Raw genomic sequence first — 19913 nt, 5'->3', positions numbered from 1 at the left:
GACTTGGGAGTTATGTTCTTTTCAGGCTATTACAGCCCCCAAAGGCTCTGCTTGTTGTAAGTACACTGGGATTGTTGGAAGAAGGAGCCAATAACAGAGCGCCAAAGGTGAGCCCTGCTTCTGTGTCTGTCTTTTTTCCTTAATCAAACATGTACAGATTACGCAGACGGCACCAGTGTTAATCTCAGGTGACCAGATTATTTTTACTAAAAGACAAACGTTATCTCCAAACCTCCATGTGTTTTTGTGTGTCACATTAAAAGCAATACATTTACTTTATATAAATGATACAGCCTCACAGATGAGTATGATCCAGGATAAAAAGAATCAAGCATGAGAGAAAAACAGAGAGAAGAAAGCCAAAAGAGAAGGTGGAAGACAAAGACAGACAGGCATAGTGAAAGATCGAAGTGAGTCAAATAGATAAAGAGGTAAGTAACGTGGAAAGCAGCGAGAGTGATGGCACAGAGTGAGAGGGAGCTGGGAGGTGGTAACCAATTACAGAATCATGGTGTGGACAGTTTCATCTGTTGCAGCAGGAAAGACCAAGCCTCCTGCTATGTCAGCAGTATATTTTCATTTTTGTGATGTGTTTTTGCAAGTGTGTATGAGAGCGTTGAGTACAGGTGTTCAGCTGTGAGTAGTAGAACCAGTGCGACAGTTGGAAGAGGGTAAACTATTTGTGAGGAGTCATTTGAATCATTTACGATGTGTTTTCTGCACGTGTGGTTTGAAGAACAATGATGCAGCAACTATAGTAAAATGTATTTTTTGTAAAATAATTTTTAATTTTATATGTTTTAATATTTCAATTCTGACAAAATAAAAATGGAGGAGACTAAGGCTCCGTATTTGGAGCTGCACAATGGTGGGTTGTTAGCACTGTTAATAGGAAAATACGTTATCCTACAACTTGAAGAGTCCTAATTTATAATAATATAAAAAAGGTATTCAATGAACGTATGGGTTAATGTTTGTAAATAATCGTCCTGTATGCAACTAACCTTAAAATGACTTCTTCGTTTGCTTGTAAATTATTTTGGCACAACTCACCTTTATTTTTAATCTGTTTTACTTCCTTTTTGAATAAAATGCTTTTATTTTGAAGGGTCTATTTCTAATTTCAATGGTTAAAATGTATTGATTTCTCTTCTGAAGCTACATACATCGTAAGTTGAGGTGTATGTTGTAAACTGTTAATAACAGTTGTATTAATTGTAAGAGTTTGGATTTTATTACATGTTTTTTTTTCTTGTATACATCTCCAGCTCTTACATTGAAATTGAGGCTCATCGTCATTAAACCCAAAACCTTCATCAGTAAAGTGTCGTCCTTCATTCGGGGGGTATTTTACACTGTATATGTGATATTTCACCACTTCATCGTTGAATAAAACCATATTTTTGAAAAGCTGAAAGTATAAAATGAAACTACAATGGATGAAATGAAGTAAATGTATTACACCATCACACTGTTCTAGCTGTGTTATTGTATTTGTGTAAACCTGAAACAGACCCTCATACTGCTCCCACCTGTGAAGACAGACGTGCTGACAACTGTGCTCTCCTGACTCTCTCTGACAGAGTTGATGCTGATCTCGTACTCGGTGGCAGGAAACAGACTGGACAAGGTGTAGTTTGTCACATCGCTGTCAATCATCTCGCTGTCCACTCGACCTACAGGAGATGCATTCAAACGTTAAACACCACTCTCATCTTATGTTTCATATACCAACAGCTCTCTGTTACACGTCAAGGGGTAAGCTGCTGTTTGGCGTGAAACGTTAACTCAAAATTCTATTAAAGCTGACATATAAAAGGTTGTGATTATTTAGCTATAGCATAGGATATTAAAAAGGAGGTAGAACATTCAACTGTTACCAGTAAACAGTACCTCTGGCCGACTGGTAGGAGAGTTTGTAGTACTCAAACGGAGCCAATGGTTTGATCCAGGAGATCGTCACCGCATCCTCAGTCACATCTGACACAGTCAACTCTTTAGGTGGGTCCATGTCTAAGGGAGGGAATAATGAGGAAAGATGTATTAATGTTAGCTTACATCTTTACACAATGGATTACTGGCTGATCCGAGGAGCAGATAGGTACCAACTAACACATCAAACTCAGGAAACTGTACCAATAATATCTGCAGACAAAATTATTTCACTAATCCTTTCTTCGGCTCATGTTCAATCTCATCTCTGGGATGATTTCACACGTAGAAATGTACTTGGGCATGGGCGATCTAATTTATGCAAAAATGTAAACACGAAAATCTCCAGAAGACATCTTAAATGAGTGAAGACAATGAGCCAAAAAACACAGAGAATTAGGAGAGAGCAGATCCTACTGCTCACAGCATGCTCAGAGCTCCGGAGACAATTACTGGAGCTGTGGAAAAGGAAAGAATGAAAATAACTTAAGCAAATAAACGTATGAGTCCTTAGCTACTAGAAAACAACACAATTATGAAGTCAGCAAATGGGAAAAAGTTGAAAAAAGTTCAAAAGGCTCTCTCTCTCTCTCTCTCTCTCTCTCTCTCTCTCTCTATATATATATATATATATATATATATATATATATATATATATACATATATATATACTGCTATTTACAATTTACGCAGCTAGGTTGGACCAGTTTTTACCCCAGTTTACTGCAATTTTATTAGGGAAGCACAATTTATTGGCATTAATATCAGTACTGACTGATGTAAGTCATTTTTTTAACATATCGGTCTGATAAGTAAAACTGGGTCAATAGAAACAACTAATATGTATTTTTATTTGATGCCATTTGTGTATCTGTTTCAGAGAGTGAGGGGGTGATAACGCGTAATTGTCAGTAGACTGAACTTCTTGAAAGACTCAGGTCAGATGCTTATAAAACACATCCAGTGTTATCACAAGATCTTATTTCTCCATCAGAATGAAGGTGGTAAAAACTGCTGCCACCTAGTAGTCGGACGTTGAATAGCACCACACAAAAGAAATAAAGTAAATGTTTGCATGTATTTCCTCAATAAAAAAAAAGTTATTGCTTTTCTGTATTGATTCAATATCTGAACACATTTTTCATTTTAGTTTATTGTTGTTTTCTTACATCCCTACTTATACTAATATAATATCGGTAAATATCGGTTATCAGACATAACAGCAATACTAATATCAGATACCAATATTGACCTACATTTTCAGTGCATCTCTGAAATTTATATTTACATGCCTACAATACAAAAAACATCTTTTAACTTAAATATTTTAGTGATGCTTGTCCACCAGTTAAAATCCAGGAAATGCAACAGTAGTCACACGTGACAACAATAAAAGTAAATAAATACATTTGTTCATGAGAGATTTAAAAGGTCAGAAAGGGAACAAATTAACTGTTCCTTCAAAGATTTAACACTACTCACCATGTCCCTCGAGCTGATCACAGTAACATTTGTGAGTGTAAGCTCACATCAAAGCACTGTTTGAGGCAAAACTGCTGTCATAGCCCGCTAAGCCAAATCGCCTGTAACAACTGTGGCTAAAACGTAAAGGGAAGCACATTTCAAGTGTGACAAATGTATCAAATGTGACGCTAAAAGCAAACTGAACAAAGAAAATCAAAAATGCATGCTATCATCCACACTCACAATTCAAACAAGTGAGATCAAAGCAGTAAACCAAATTTATTTCAGAGTAAAGTGAGAGGTTCAAGAGAGACAACACTCACTCAAAATCCACTTCTTGTTTCATTCTTAATAATGTGCCTCTTGGGTTAATCAAGTGAGATAAACTACACAACCTTACACAGCAGAGATGTCTTTCAGTAGTGGTGAAATGATCTAGATTTCTGGCACAAGTTCACAATTTTATTGTTAAATGTGGTTAGTTTATTTTTTTTAAATTTGCTTTAGTAGCGTTAAAGCTCTCTCTTATGTAGATTTTCCAGAGGTTGAGTGTTATCCTACCCAGCGATTATCACACAGGGTTACAGCCCTGACCCTTTTCTCATTAATGCTTCTTCCAGAATGTAAATACTGCACTCGGGGGCTACTTAGGAATATGCTGGTTAAGAATAAATAGATGAAAAAAATAAGCAGCAGGGAAATAGCATTTAAACATCTATATTCAAAGAGAAAACAGATCAATAATTTACAGCAGAAATAAATATAAGCCTAGGACTTTGGAAGGAGATAACGTGTGACAAAAACAGAAGAATGTATGAGTGTGTGTGTGTGTGTGTGTGTGTGTGTGTGTGTGTGTTTTGTACAAGTGTATTTAAATTCACAGCAAGCACATCATCTGTCACAGTTTCCTTCCACCAGTTTCTGCCGGGACACAGGCCCAGACCCTATAGGACTCTGTTTCCCAGAGTTCCACTCACTAGAAATTCACACCATATGTCACCACCAACGTCTATATATGGAAATCATCTACTTCCTCCATTGCTCAGTCATTGTGTCTACTCAGCTTTGTCACGAGTTCCAGATCCCAGCTGAACAATGAATGTTCCTGCGGTGTATAAGTCCTACTTTTCTTTTTTGAAGTCACAGTACCGGTTTGTTTCCTTTTGTCACCTCCTACTGTGCCTCTCAAAGTAACTGCGTGTCTGCCGCCGACGTCAGTTATCCTATGTTTTTGTCATTTACTCACGCACCAAACCAACTCCTTACCAGCCTCGGTTCAGTAGTCTGGCCTGGTAGGATCATAAGCCAGGCTTCACTACTGACAAACGTGGATTACGGCAAATTTCAGCCATGTGAGTAACAGACATGGTATTTTTTAAGGGTTTTTTTTTTCTCTGAGACATCCCCTTACAACATAATTTTATGTGAAACAGGGAAAATTATCATAAACATTTTTTGCTTAGTAAAAAAAAAAGATGTTTTTGTCTCTCATAAACTTTCTTCTTTTTCTGCTTTCCTTCGTCTCACTCAACCATAGATTCCTATTTCTTTAGTTCCCGCCTTTTTCACCTATGATTCTCATCAGATCCAAACACCAAGAAGAGTAACAGAGCAGAATGACTCAGTAGGGAAATTCACACATAACTACATCCTGCTCATTGTGGGGAATGTAGAAATGAGCTCCAAACTGGCTCCCCTGTTAACCCCACCTTGTTCTTTCAGGAAGACTTTTAAAGGTACCGCCATGACCTTTTGGCGGTAATTTGTCCTCCACGTTTTATCGACTTGAGATTTCACTTAACAAGTTATCAAGAACAACACCGTTCTGATTATTCCCCCATGAACATGGTTTCCGTCACTGTTCACAGCCTCCCATGGTGCACATTAACACACTGCATCGATTTCCTTACACAGTGTGTTTACTCACCGCTCAACAAGGCTACGTTTTTAAAGCATGCTTTTTTTGTTTGTGATTTCAAGCAGCTCACCTGTAGTGAGTGATGTTGTAATGGGCTCAGAGGTAACATCCCCCTGTATTGTGATTAGACTGACAGTGTAGTGAGTGGACGGCAGCAGGCCCTGGACCAGTGAACTCATCTTGGAGCCATCCAGCGTCACCTTAGACGTGTCAGTCCCGTCGGCAGAGCTGTAGCTCAGAATGAAGAGGTCAGCGGGTGGTGCTGGGGAGGTCCACGCCACTAACACTGAGTCTGAAGTCACCTCTGACACATAGAGGTGGCTCACAGGTCTGATTCCTGGAGGAAACGAGGGTTTAGAGATCACCAGACAGCTTTCAAGTACAGGTACAAGTCCTGGTGTGGTGAATGAGTAGTTGCAATAAGCACAAAGCTGCCAAGAATGCAGATGAAAGACAAGTTGTTTTGTGATTGATGAAAGCAATCCACGATAGATAATAGAGTGTTTATTGTAGAGCTGAGAAAATCCACCTTAGGTGCCATCTTTATGGGCTAAGTGAGAGTCAGAGTTAACCGTTATCGAGAAGCAGCAATGATTTAATTGGCCATGAAAAGGAGAAACTAATTAGATTATTCACCATTAGAATGAAGAATGCGATGGACTGTTCAGGAGCAGATGCTGTGTCATTTTGCATGATCAGGACGGAAGGGGATGTCATGGAAATGAAATGGGGGAAAGCTGACACAGCAACTAATATAGGAAGAGTTTGATTTGATTAGCCAGGAGAGAAAATGTATCGCTGGAAAAACATGGCACCACGGCTTCTCCTTCACTGATTTGTTCTGGTAAAAGACATGCTGTGAAGGTTTTTTTGTAATCAGTCATTGCACAAAGGAAGCATTGTTTACACTGACCTGCAAAGGCTGTTGCTACCTTTTACTACAGTCAGCAAAAATAGCATCACACAGAGACCGGTTTGTATCACGCTGCTTTTAAGATTTAGTGTCTGTGTAGCACAAGACAGACAAAAACAATCCCACTCCTCCGTTTAAAGAAAACAGTGGCTTTACTTCAATTATGCATAAAATATTGTAGGAGGAAGGAGGCTCTGTAATGTGATGCTGGTGGTTATGATGAAGCTCTTTGATCAACATGACAGAAAGCCATTTGTAGAATTAATAATTTAGAAAGAGACAGAACAGCAGTGACCACACAGAAGAACTGTGTGTGGTGATGCACATTTTGAATGCACGGACACACAGATGCTGGAAGACACTCGGCCTGTGAGGAAGAAATAAAGATTTTTTTCTTCATTTCTATTTTTAAAACGGGCATAGATAAATGTCGATTAAGCTTTTATGGAAGAGATTTTCCACTAATACTTTCGTTTTCATCGTGCATCACACGTGCGGTACAAGAATCAGCAAATTGATCAAATGAAAGAAATCGATAGAGGATCCAACAGAATAAAAAAACGCAGATGGTGAATGAACAACTGGTGAAGAATCCACCTAATCTCTTGGTAATGTCATAAAAAAATAACGTAAATTCAATTTTTGCCCAGAACGGGAGTTCTCGCCAGTCAAAGTAAATGAAAGTCAGAGTTGCTCATCTGAAAATCTGTGAGTAATATTTTATCACACTTAGGTGAGAGCAGACAAACGCAGTCAATACAGCAAACAGCAGATGAAAAGATTTGCACTGGATTGAATATTTTTCCAAACACTCTTTTGTCTGCCGTTTCATCTTATCTCTGTCTGCTGATGGTTTAGGTTGGAAAGAGCCATGTTTAAAAAAGAGAGAAAAATGATGATGATGATGATGATGATGATGATGATTATTGCAGCAAGGAAGAAAAAGAAAGATGATAATGACAGCAGCAAAATCACAATACTGACAGCAGGTAAGCACATGTCCATCATTTGTTCCCACCTCCCTTTGTGTAACTGGAAAATCAAACCGTAGACAAACACAACAAGGGGCTCACAAAGCTAAGAGGATTGACAGCTGGCCTGACGTGTTGTTGGATGGATAGACAAGAACTGAACTGTGGCTGAAATAGAAAGGAATAACAGGCTGAAAAACAAGATGCACTGAGTGGAGAATGAGATGTCGAAGAGTTTCCAGAAGAACACAAATGGATTTAGATGCAAAGCAGAAGTGAGAAAAGACAACACTTGTAACGACCTCATTAGCTGAATTGAATATTTAACTGCTGCTAATTGCTTCATCAAATGCTTTTAGGGTCCTTCATTTCCTTTGCTCAGGACTCACCTTAGCTGCTGCCACGCTTAAGTTAATTATCTTCACCATTCATTTGACGATGCAACACTGTCTTAATAATTGTCTTAAGCTTCCTGCTGTAATTGGTTGTTTTTTTTTCAAATCTTTATCTGTACCCTGGATTTTATTCATTTAGGCGCTTCTTGATGATTGAGTCACTTAAAGGGATGTAGTTCGGAATGGTTGCCGTGCTGCTGCAGTGAAAAGGCAAAGTAATCTGTTATTTTTCATCAAGGAACGTTTGACATCCCACTCCTACTTAACTCTTTTTAGCTTAGTTGAACAGATATGTTTCAGCTGTTCATTTAAGATGCACAAAGACAAAAATAACACTTTTTATCTCTACCTGTGAACGCGTCTATGGTTGCTGACGAGCTCTGCTGCCTGCCTCTTCTTGCTGCTACAGTGATGGTGTACTCGGCTCCAGGCTCAAGGTCTGTCAGAGTGGTAGTTGTTAAGTCTTTGGGCACTGTCATCTGAAATAGACAGAATGGGGCACAAAGACCAAATTAGCAGGTGTTTTGCACTGCAGCATTACTTCACAAGGAGGTATCACTGCCTTACAGGTGGACATATTAGGACTTTTGTGTTTATGTTAAGTTAGTTTTATGGTCCATACCAAACATATTTATGAAGTTCGTTTAACTAAATCTCTTTCACATAAAGCAATTTCAGCTATTTTATTGTTGGCATTTTCTGTACCTTCCAGAATGAGCCGTTTCAGGGCTCTGTCACTATAAGAAAACAAGCTAGATCTGGCCACATCCACTAAAAGAACACATAATATAAACACAATAGTAAATGCACTATCTTGGACCAGATGCGTGACTGGATACCCCAGAAAGTGCTATGCCTTCTCTTGTCCTGGCGGGGAATTGCTTGGCAACACTCCCCAGGTGTCGGAAAAGTTTGGAGGCAAAACATCTCCATCGATGCGCGTGAGTCTCTTCCTCACGGAGCTAATGAAGAAGCCTAAATTAGGCTTTACAGGTAAGATGTGATTCTATTTTACTTTCCCCATTTGTGACATCACAACTGGGGACTTGTTGAAATGGCTTCTTTGAGGCACATAATTACCCAAAATGTTTATAGAGCTAGTAGAGACTCACAGGTCAACACAAGAGGACACAAAAGGTGAGTTTTGCTCATTTGTCCTTTTTTAAAAAGTTCACATGCAGAAAACATAATTCAATTCAATTCAAAAATACTTTATTAATCCCAGATGGAAATTGATTGCTGTAGTAGCTCAGAATAATAATAATAATCAAGTAATCAAAGAGTTATTGTATATTACAATGGCTGTTGGCAGGAAGGATCTCCAGTAGCGGTCAGTGTTGCAGCGAAACTGAAGAAGCCTCTGACTGAAGACACTCTTCTGTTGTGGGACAGTCTTGTGAAGAGAATGCTCAGGGTTGTCCATCATTTTCTTGATTCTCTGGACAATCCTTCTTTGCATGATCTCCTCCAGTGGTTCCGAAACTGCCGAAACTCTGGCTGAGTCCTTGAAAGGGCTTGGAGTTCCTCCATCTTGTTGGCCAGTGATCTCACATTGCCCATTATGATCGATGGAATATATATGGTATGTAAATATATCAAAGGCAGAGTAGTAATGTGGAAAATAATGCAGTGGTCAAACAATAATCACACTGACTACAGAGATCAGATTTTATACCCACTTCCTTTACATATGTTTTACACAGCTGGTATTTTCATGTCCCAATATGACTTTTCAACATTTTACTTTGAAATATTTGAAAAACCAAAACTATATATTTCAATACAAGAAAATAAAACGTCCGTGTTCAGAATTATGCATACCTATTGCAATTTTCTCCATTTTTGTAGAAAAGTAGTAAAGTGAGTTGTCCATTAAAGGTTGATCATGAAACACGAACACCATAGCGACATCTAGTGTATGGAGGTTGTAGTTACAACAATAGAACATGGTTTCCAGCCATTGGAATGCCAGGTCTGCTGCCGATTTGTGAAGTGACCAACCAGCACCCTGTCCAGTGATGAATTGTACAGGATAATTGCTATTTTCTACTAACACGTTTATTTTACAATATTTAAACGGACAATGCGTAGTTTTTATCCTTAATCTCTGGAAATATCCATCAAAATGCTGTTGACAATTAATTAAATGATGCCCAGTTGTTGAAAAATATTGGTGGCTTCTTAACATATGATCATAAAAATCTGGTGTAAAATACATGGGAGCAGGTCTTAGTCTCTGGGTGATGCCATATTAGATGCCATGTTTCCTTCTACAGGAGCCTGCGACGACAAAATGCATTTACTGATTTGTAACAAACGGTCACTAAATTTTCACCATTCATAAACTTTGTTGTTTTACACATTTACCTTTTTACTCTTTGCCAGTGATGAAAGGGAGTCTGATATAATTGTCATATTGCTTAAATTTGCACTCCCCAGGGCTTTTTCACCCTAATGGGCACCCTTTGGTAAGGTTTTACTCCAGCACAAAAATACAGCTTGCTTGCAACAATTGAGGTATCAACTGCTCCCTATCGCCAGGAAAAATACACACTGTCACCCATGGAGGAGGGGCCATTCCTCCAAACCATCCAGATCTCAAGCAGCTGCTTGACTTGCCGAGTCTGCCATTTTCCATAGTGCCAGCCTCAATGGCTGAGCGGACTGTTTTAAAGAAAAAAAAAGAGTCACAAAGGCAGCCCAACCTTCTATTATGAGTCCATTTCCAGCTACGTTTCTCTTCACTTATTTCAGATAATTGGCAAGAAAACTATTTCACATTGTTTCAATAAAATCTTATTCAGGTTCATTCTGGTCAAAAAAGAAGCCACTTCAGGCTGACGAGCCATCCAGGTTGCAGCCTCTAGCAGAAGCTAGTATGCTGGTGGGCAGGAAAATAACACACAGAAAGACATCCAAGCATCTGTTTTCTTCTGTTAATCCAGGGTTGGGTCACTGGGGCAGCAGCCTAAGCAGATAGGCCCAGACTTCCTTCTCCTCAGCCACTTGGGCCAGCTCCTCCAGGGAAATCCTAAGGCATTCCCTGGAAAGGTTAGGGTTAGAGACATAGTCCTTCCAGCATGTCCTGGGTCTTTCTTTAGGTCTTCTCCTGGTTGAACAAGCCTGAAAAACTTCACCAGGGAGGCGTCCAGGAGGCATAACAAGTTGCCCAAAGCTACCTCAAAAGGCTCCTCTTGATGTGGAGGAGCAGTGGGTCTACTCTAAGCCCCTCGCAGATGACCAAGCTTCTCAGCCTATCTCTTAAGGGAGAGCCCAGACACCCTGCAGAGAAAACCCATTTCATTCCGCTTGCATCCACAATCTTATTTTTTCAGTCACCACCCAAAGTTCACGATGTCAAAGATACCTGAGTGTCAAAGACATGCAGCCACAGATCAGATGAAATGACAACATCGATCATGAAGATCCGGCCTAAATAGGCGTCTTTGCCATGGGTGACCCTACCAGAGGCAAAAAGCCTCATACAACTTAGCTCCTAGGAGCACTGGGACAGTCCAAAGGCATGATTTAGAGAAATTTCAGGATTATTTAAAACTTTTCAAAGCAATGTATGAGGAAAGGAGTGTGTTTTTTTACCCTTCTTCAGATATTTTACCTTTTTCTTTCAGATTAACAAAGCAACAGACCATAATATGAAGTTTAAATTTAACTGCAGACTTTCACCACAGACTGGCGACAGTTTGTTGTATGTTTTACCTCAGTGACACCAGAGGAAGATGTGTAGGTGACCTTGTAGTGATCGATAGGACCCCGGACCACACCCCACACCAGAGTGATGGTGTTGTCAGTGGAAGCTGTCACAGTTAGGTCCATGGGAACATCTAGACCTATAGGAACAGAAGGAAAAACAGGCTTTCACTTCTGATTCTGACCCCAGTTTAGATCACTGCACCTAACGTGTCAAGTCTTGTTCTTTCAACTAAAAGACTATCCTAAAAATTAAGAATCTGATTTACAAACAAAATCTGAAGTTCTTTACAAAATCACAGCTTGGTGCTTCTCTATCATAAAAATAAACCCATAACTGAAAAAAAAAGACTTCAGAGTCTATTTCTGATCTTCAAAGTTTTAGAGTTAATCTTCTGCTAAGCATCGTTTGCCTAAAATGTCAGTCTTCACTGATCTTTATAGGAGGAGGAGCAAGATAAAAAGTAGGTCAAATAAAAGATAAGCTACTAAAAGTGATTTATTGCATCAGCAGCTCATTTTGTGAGATAACCGTTAAATCTGTTGTGAAAAAGTGATACACTGCATTTAAAAACCGGAAACTAATTAAAACCTATTTTTTGACACTGATAGAAAAATCACTTAGCCACACAAATAAATGCAAATGCAGAGATGAGCAAAAAAATACTTTTTTTTCTTCTTTCAGCCAAAACAACATAAAGGTGTGGTTTACTCATTTATTCAATACATTTGCAATGTTCTCTACTGTAAATCAATGCCTATTGATTAGCAACTTGAGGCTTTAAACTAAATTCACCTGATGTTTCAATACACTGTACTGATGTTTTCTGTGTATTATATGGCTTCGCTAACCCTTCCCAATCTCTTTACAGGAACTGCTATAAATTGTAGAATTGTGCTTCACAGTGAATTCACTTCAATATGTATGATATAGCTCTCCTTAAGTTTATAATTGTGTTGATTTAACAGATTACTTGTATTTCTGTAAAATGCTGTTGATGTTGTAACGGAACGGAAGGACTGTTTTTTTCCCATCTTTGCTCAAGACTAGTCTGCATGAGATAGGGTCTCAAGGTCTCATGCATTCCTTCTAACCTGCTTATTTTCACCTCAACAAAAAAATGAAGAATGAACTCTTTTATTTTAATTAATCAAAGAACTCTATTTTAATAAAGCTAATCCATCAAAGTGTTAGTCAATAAATAAGATGTGACCGATCTGTGAAATCAAAATATGAATTACCTTATTATAATCCTACTGAATATAAAGGTGCTGTGACTTTAAGTGTTCCAACAGGACTCATTTCACATAGCATTGAAAAGACATAACACATTACTTTCACTGATCCAATCAGAATCTTACAGATCTGACGGAGGTGTGGTTTTGATGGTGTTTGGTAATTTTTCATTCGACAATAAACCATAACATCCGAAGTATAAAACTATGCCACGTCATCTCTAACACCAGTTCAAAGCATTCCAGAAAAAGTGACGGAGTGGCCAATCCTGATCTAAAACTCTTTAACCGAAAGAACCAACGACAAGCTGAAAAATGCATCGCTATACCAACTGCAGCAACAGTTCCTTTCAGAATAACAGCTGAACCATCCAGACCCAGGCTTGGGTCTCACCAGACGTCAACAAATTGCCGTGACCCGGACATATCCCAGGACGGGTGGTTGGTTGCCGTGGCTTCTTCTACATGCTCCGGCTCCATAAGGTCAAGCTCGACCTTTACACATCCTGATCTAAACGGGAACTTCCGCTCAGGGTATGTAGACCGGCAAATGGTGTCTCATGTGTTTATGGACCTCCTAACCAAAGCTTGATGCAAAGACAACACCTTCAGTTCCCGTCAGAATTAATCGTTTCTTTGGATTTGCTGGTTCTGATTAACATCACACGTCATCCATCCACCGTCTCATCCACTTAAGTTACGCCATACATTTAGTCTTAAAGTCAGTCTAGTTTAATTTGTCAGTAATAAAATTCTTAACTTTTAAACTTGACTCTCTCTCTTCTGTTGTCTCTGAGTGAATATGAAGTGGTTATCTAATCCCTGCAATAAAAAGATCCAATCTTCTGGTTTAAATAACTCACAGATCTGTAAGGTGGATTTCATATTTCCTATGGAATCCCACGCCTTATGGCTCATTAAATAACATGTAATCTAATTCATTACAATGTCATCATGTTTTATTAATTTCTTTGCTCTTTATTATTTTACTGATTTTTGTAATACACTTTGTAAGGAATGATTCTTTGGACAAAGTTATCAGGATTGAGATTACGATCCGTGATAGACAATCGAATGCAGCACCTCATGCTGTGTTCTCACTTCATCGTGCTGATTCTGAGCCTTTCCTACCTCATCGTAGAGTATTATTATTTTTCTTGTTAGATGCTTAGCATTTTTGTCTTGAGTTGCTTGATTTGTACCCTATTGGCACTTATAACTATCGAGGTGATCACCTTTCCTGGTTTCACCCCCTTCCCTGTCCCTTGAGTCATGATGCATAGGTAATGGTGACAAGTTATGGAAGTGGGTAGAATTTCTTATTGTTTTACTTATCATTTTTTTAACGTCACAAAATGGCCAGTGTTACGTCCCCGACAGGTGTTGTAAAAATGTGAAGGATGGGGGTAACATGAGAACTGGCGGAGGAGTTTAAAATGGGTTTATTTGTAACAAAAAGGTATTAAAAACACAAGCAAACAGATCTCTCTAAAAGGTTAACATTACACAGCAAATTATCAACTATAAAACACCTGGTTAAAACTTATATTAAAAGCTTAACCGAGCAGAAGGTGTTTTAAAATCCCAAAGTTGATAACTGTTCCCAAAACAATACACTGACTAAAACACCTAGTAAAACTTATTTCAAAAAGCTTTACCACACGAAGGTGTTTAAAAACCGAGGTCAGTAAAACTGCACAAGCAAAGTTTACCTTAAAACCAAACAGCCAAAAAGATCCCACTGGATCAGCCAAAACTTATCACTTAGAGTTAAAAAACTACCACAGTTTAAAACTCAAACAAATCCAAACAAATCTAAACGAAAGAGGTTGAAAACAAACAAAAACCGGGAGGACAGCAGAACCCCTGCACTGCTGCCTCCCGGTTTATTTATTTGAGGTTTCTCTACAAACCACGTGCAGTGGGATCATCGGCTCCTTGACATCTCGGATCCAAACGGGGGTCTCCAGAACGGGTGAGGTAGAACACAGCGAGATAGCGTCTGTATGGGGTTTTGATGATAACAACTTCCTAGCTTGTTTGCAAACCGAATTCTTTCCATCCAGAACTCAGATTTCTGAGATACGGAGATTCTGAATACATTATATTCACACATAAGTTCCAGACACCATACTTTTAGGTCGCATCCACTCACAGTAAATAATAGTTTAAACATTTTGTCAAGTCTTAATTGCTTGTAAAATAAATTCTTAAATTTTTATAAACCTGACTGTTTCTTGAATAAACAGGAAGTGTGTACAATCCCTTAATGAATAAAAGAATCCTAGATCTCCTGACTAAAACAAATAAAGACCAGGCAAGGTGATCTTCTATATTTAAACAGAGTATTACAGCTTATTGGTCTCAAGTAGTGTCAAAAATGTAAATAGCTCTTAAAGCAATTTACTTAACCAAATATACTATTTATCTAACATTGCATTTTACTTATTTAGGGTTCCAAGCCCAAAGGGCATTGGAACCCTAGGGCATTGGAACCCTATTGTTTTTCTACGGATTTTTCATTATTCTTCTTCTCTGCTAATACTGTATGGGGGCAAGAGCCTGAAATTGCCAGGAAAAATCTGATATGGCAGTCTGATAGAAAATCCTGACCGCTACTCAGGTTCGAAAATTTGGACCCCGAGTCACCTAGGTGGCGCTATTGCGGAGGTGAACACGTTTGAGCTACTAGCTCCCAAACCATAGGCCCTACAGTCAAAAAACTTTATATGGACATGATCCTTGGAAGATTCTGCATCTTTTTTGTATTGGCCACGCCCATTTCCGCCTAGATTTTTGGCTAGATCTCAAAAAACGCAAAACTTAGTTTTAATCACCTATTCGTCATTTTTCGTCAAATCAACTTCAACCTTTGAACATATGATCTATGGAGGAAGAGAAGTTGTTGTGATGAAGAAAAATGCGGAATTATTGAAAATTGGGTTAATGACACCATGTCAAATTCAGTGCGCTAGCTAGCAATGTCCTAATTGATTATATCTTCAACAATTTTCAAGATAAAATGATGAGATTCTAGACCCTTACAAAGTATGAGCGGTAAACCCTACCTACGTAATTTTGTTTGGATTCACCGATAGGGGGCGCTAAAGATTCAAAAAGTTTGTTTCAGCAAAACGGCTTGATGTATTTCCACAAAACTTGGCAGATATGTTTATCATTGGACCCTTACGCTATATTTCGAAAATGATTAAAAAGTGGGCGTGGCTTATAGGCTATAAATAGGCTTTAAAAGTTTTCGCCCATTTACTCATGAAAAATATATATTCTGTACAGAAAGTTACAAATCAAATCAGTCATAGTGACATCTACAATCACAGAAAAAATTTAGATTTTTGTCCAATAGATGGCGCTGTTGTACCCCAAAAATGTTTATGGCATGTTTCTCCCCATTACATTCGTAAAAAAAACAAAGGGTCTCATCCAGTATGTTCTTTGATTCAGTCAAATTTAGATGAGTATTTTAAAAAATAATTTTAACTTATGCTAATTAGTAGAAATTTGCATAGTAAGTCAAACGTACTTTCGTTAACTCCTCCCGGCCGTCCATCACAATCACATCACTACTTTCCCTGACAAGAGAGGAGGAGCGGCTGACCAAACGATGTGAAGGGATTTTGGATAATTTGCTTATTTGTTTTTATATGATTTTTTAAAATATTTTTTGGGGAATGAAACTGTTTTTTTAGCATAACTTCAAAAGATTTTGACATTTTTCAAAGCTATTCATAACCACCATACCTAAGGTCAATTCAAGTGGATATCTTGATTTTCAGCTTGATTCAACAATAGGGGGCGCTATAAATAGGAAGACATTATACTGCTGAACTGGCTAAATGGATCTGCACGAAACTTAGTGGTTGTCATTATTATAGAGTTGTAAGACTACAATATCAATTGATTGATTGATCAAAGTGGGCGTGGTTTATGATCATTTAAAATTTAAAATTTGAAAAATTTCCTAAAAATCATTGTTTGCATGTAAGAGGCTAAGATTTTCAGGTTGTATTAACTGGGTAGGCTGGAGCTTATGTCATGTTCTGGTCAGAGTTGGGATCGATCCTTCAACCTTTTAGAGCCATTCCCATCTGTACCTGGTCGACCCTGCCCGGATAGCTCCAGATGGCCCCAGCTTGGCCCGGTTGATTCCACACATCCTTGCTTAGGTATGCAAGGAATGCAGTCAGAGACATTTTTAGGTTCTAGGTAATCAGCATGATAATGAATGAGAATGAAATGAGCATGCCATAAGCCCATGTGAGTTGATCCTACCCACCAATCAGAGGCTTTGCTCTAGTGGAAGGTGTGAATATGCTGTCAGCAGGGGGAGTGTTGGCCCAGGTCAGCCTGAAGCAGACCACCTCAGAAAGAGGGCTGAAAAACAGTCTCGTTGCACCCTAAAAATAGGACGGGACGCCGGCGGGAAAACGTGTCTTTGGGGCGGGGCTGCGTGAGGAGTGGGGAACTTGAGGGCGGGGGCGGGTGGGCGACTGGCGCTAGTGGCTTGGAACCCGTTGATAACTGCTTGCAGTTCTAGTTGTTCTTTGTTTGTTTTTTTGTTTTGTTTTTTTTTTTTTTTGTTTGGTTATCCTATTCGGATAAACAGGAGGGATTATGTTATGGAAATTTTATATTTCATTGCATTAATCCTGTTAACAAATGTCCTGAAGCATTCTCACATTCAGACACAGCCACACACTGTTCTCCCCCCCCCCCCACACACACATACACACACTCAATCTCTCTCTCTCTCTCTCTCTCTCTCTCTCTCTCTCTCTCTCTCTCTCTCTCTCTCTCTCTCTCTCTCACTCCCTTTTCTGTCTTATCTTGTTGTTTAAAAAAAGTCTGACCAGATGTTCGGGGCATTTTGCCTCGTGCATATACCACAGTTATAACTGGTTGACTTGTTGTTCATTGTCTCCTTTTCTCTTCGACTACAGGAAATGGGTTATTGATAAACATATTGATAAAATCCATAACATTAAAAAAATAAAGCTATGATACTCCTGTTCTGAGATGCTGAAGTTAGCTGGTGCAGAGGTGGGCTGAAAACAGCTGGATTTCTCGTTATTTTTAATGAAATGCACAAACCTCGCTTCTGAATGGCTAACAGAATGTGTTCACTCATGTTACAGAGTCACTACCACCAGGACACTCTTTGCTCTCTCCCCTTATTGGAAAAGACATTTTAAAAAGCCTCCCTGTGGGCGAACACGAGCCGAGATGGGCAAGGCCATGAATGCAAATTCACAGTGTGACATAAATATGTGAGGGCTTTAAAATCCCAGTGACTAATTAAAATCAGAAATTATGATAAAAAGATGCTTTTTCAGTCAACCACACCTTTAAATCAATGTGGGTCACTTAGCTAAATGATTTCAGGCTCAAATGTTGTTATGAGAAAATCTGGCCCAAGGTGGTGAAATAAAACAAACATGATAAATAATTCTTTACAAAATGTCATTAGCTTTATTTTCCAAAAGGACTTCTGGATCAGGGACATAATCATGTGGATGCATGGATGCATGCTGTAATGACCTAACACATGTTTCTAAGGTTTACTTGAACCATATGAATAGAAGAAATATTTGCAGCACTCACCTGTCCTGGCGTTCATTGTTGCCGGTGTACTCTGGTTGCTACCTTTCATAGCAGAGATGCCGATGCCATACTCTGTCCCCGGCAACAAATCTGAAGCACAAAGTCAGAAAGAACCAACAATTTTTCAGGTAGTGCATTACACACATTCTCCTCCTCATGCACAACACATGTTGATTACATGCAAATTACCATACCGGGGATATTATACGTTCATTGTTGATGGGGAGTACATCTACATCTACATGATTTTCTAAGAAATCGGCTTTTGCCAACTGCATAATGGAACAGATTCAAATCAGTCGAACATGTTTCAGTTTCTTGAGCTGTGGAAATAAAGATGAAGAGATGAGAAATGAAAAAAATAGCTGGTGGATGACAGATTATTAGAGCAGGTATCTAGGGAGAGGAAGTGCAAGCGACGGAGAAAGAAAGAGGAGATTGTATTGATTGGAGAAGCCTGACGGAATAACACAAGGACCTTTTGCTTCTATTCTCAGGCAGGCCGTGCCCTTTGCAGCACCATGGCCTTTCAGACAAAAGAAAAAAAAACATCCCAGCTGACCCATCTTTCTGACAGCCTTCCAATATGCCCGCAGGACAACAAGCGTTTCACAGATACAATCAGTAGCCCGTCAACAAAATGTTAGCCCTGAAGATAATCCTGCCATGTAAAACACTGACAGTTCCCAGCATCTTCAGTACACTGTAGATGGATGCGCTGCGATAACACTGAAGGAAAAACAACCCGCTGAGCATAAGAGCTCTACAGATGTTCATGATAAATAATTCAAGACAAAGTGACTGCACATAAAGGAGAAGAAGAAAAACATCAGCTCTGGACCTCACCTGTGAGTGTGATTTTAGTTGTGGTTCCCTCATTGCGTGGAACGATGACTTTATCGTACTGATCTCCTGCTAAAGTGCTGTAAACCACCTGGTAGCCCTCCACCTATGGAAACATAGTAAAACTGGAGGTAGTCTTGAAAGAAATGTACACATACTTTTCTTTTTTTATTCAATGCTCAAATAAAATAAAAGGTAATGCCTTTTGTTAGATGGAAAAATAAAAAATATAGATTCTGTAAGTTGTTCTTGATTCCTACAGATATTGTTTTACTTTGATTTTACTTTTGTTTTGCTGTTAGATTTATGGTAAAAGCAGCCGAGAAACATTTATTTAATTAGATAAATACTTGGTGAGCATTTGCCTCCAGTGGGATGTTTGTTTCACAACTATTTGTCATTTATGAAGCTGCAGCACACCATCTGTGAGTGTTGCTAGTGAATTTGTAATAAAAAAAATTGTAAACCCTCAATAGAACTGATAAAGAAAGAAGATTGGGAACGCATTCATTTTTCAGTGCAACTGAAAAAGCCAACGTAGCGATGTTAGCGAGAACAAATGCTGCACCGTGAGAACGTACTTATTTCTGGATGGTCAGTTATCCACGTTAATCCAACTAAAAATAAATACTGAAACAAACTTAAACTATATGAGCTGATCTATTTTCTCAATGTTTTTTTCACTGGAAAAATTCCCATGATAATCCGCTCTACTCTCTGCTTGATTGTTTTCATGAGGGGTCGACTTAAAGTGTGTGTGTCAATCTTTGTTTACTTAAAAAAAACATATCCCAGGTTTGTCAGCATTATAAAATGACCAACCCTATGTGATATAGGAGAGGGTACAACAAGAGACCAGGGGCCTATTTATCAAACGTTCGTAGAAACATTCCTATATTCTATCCCACGAGTGG

General features: G+C 38.8%; 1 protein-coding gene across 4 annotated transcripts in view; it reads right to left on the bottom strand.

Annotated features, from left to right (window-relative positions):
* The window catches only part of tnr (tenascin R (restrictin, janusin)), a 240954-nt gene that overhangs the window by 45534 nt on the left and 175507 nt on the right, over positions 1-19913 (bottom strand). For 3 of the 4 annotated variants that reach the window (XM_070541686.1, XM_070541688.1, XM_070541687.1), the window contains exons 15-21: positions 19003-19105; positions 18157-18246; positions 11311-11441; positions 7943-8072; positions 5385-5651; positions 1894-2013; positions 1533-1676 (exon numbers count right to left, since the gene is read on the bottom strand). In XM_070541686.1, coding sequence (XP_070397787.1) covers positions 1533-1676; positions 1894-2013; positions 5385-5651; positions 7943-8072; positions 11311-11441; positions 18157-18246; positions 19003-19105 — 985 coding nt within the window. The remainder of the gene's footprint in view (positions 1-1532; positions 1677-1893; positions 2014-5384; positions 5652-7942; positions 8073-11310; positions 11442-18156; positions 18247-19002; positions 19106-19913) is intronic. The other variant, XM_070541689.1, reaches the window with a different exon arrangement.

Source organism: Nothobranchius furzeri, chromosome 11 (assembly GCF_043380555.1).
Source record: "Nothobranchius furzeri strain GRZ-AD chromosome 11, NfurGRZ-RIMD1, whole genome shotgun sequence".
Classification (NCBI taxonomy): Eukaryota; Metazoa; Chordata; class Actinopteri; order Cyprinodontiformes; family Nothobranchiidae; genus Nothobranchius; species Nothobranchius furzeri.
The sequence above is the reverse complement of the archived record's forward strand: the minus strand, read 5'-3'. Positions and strand labels throughout refer to the sequence as shown.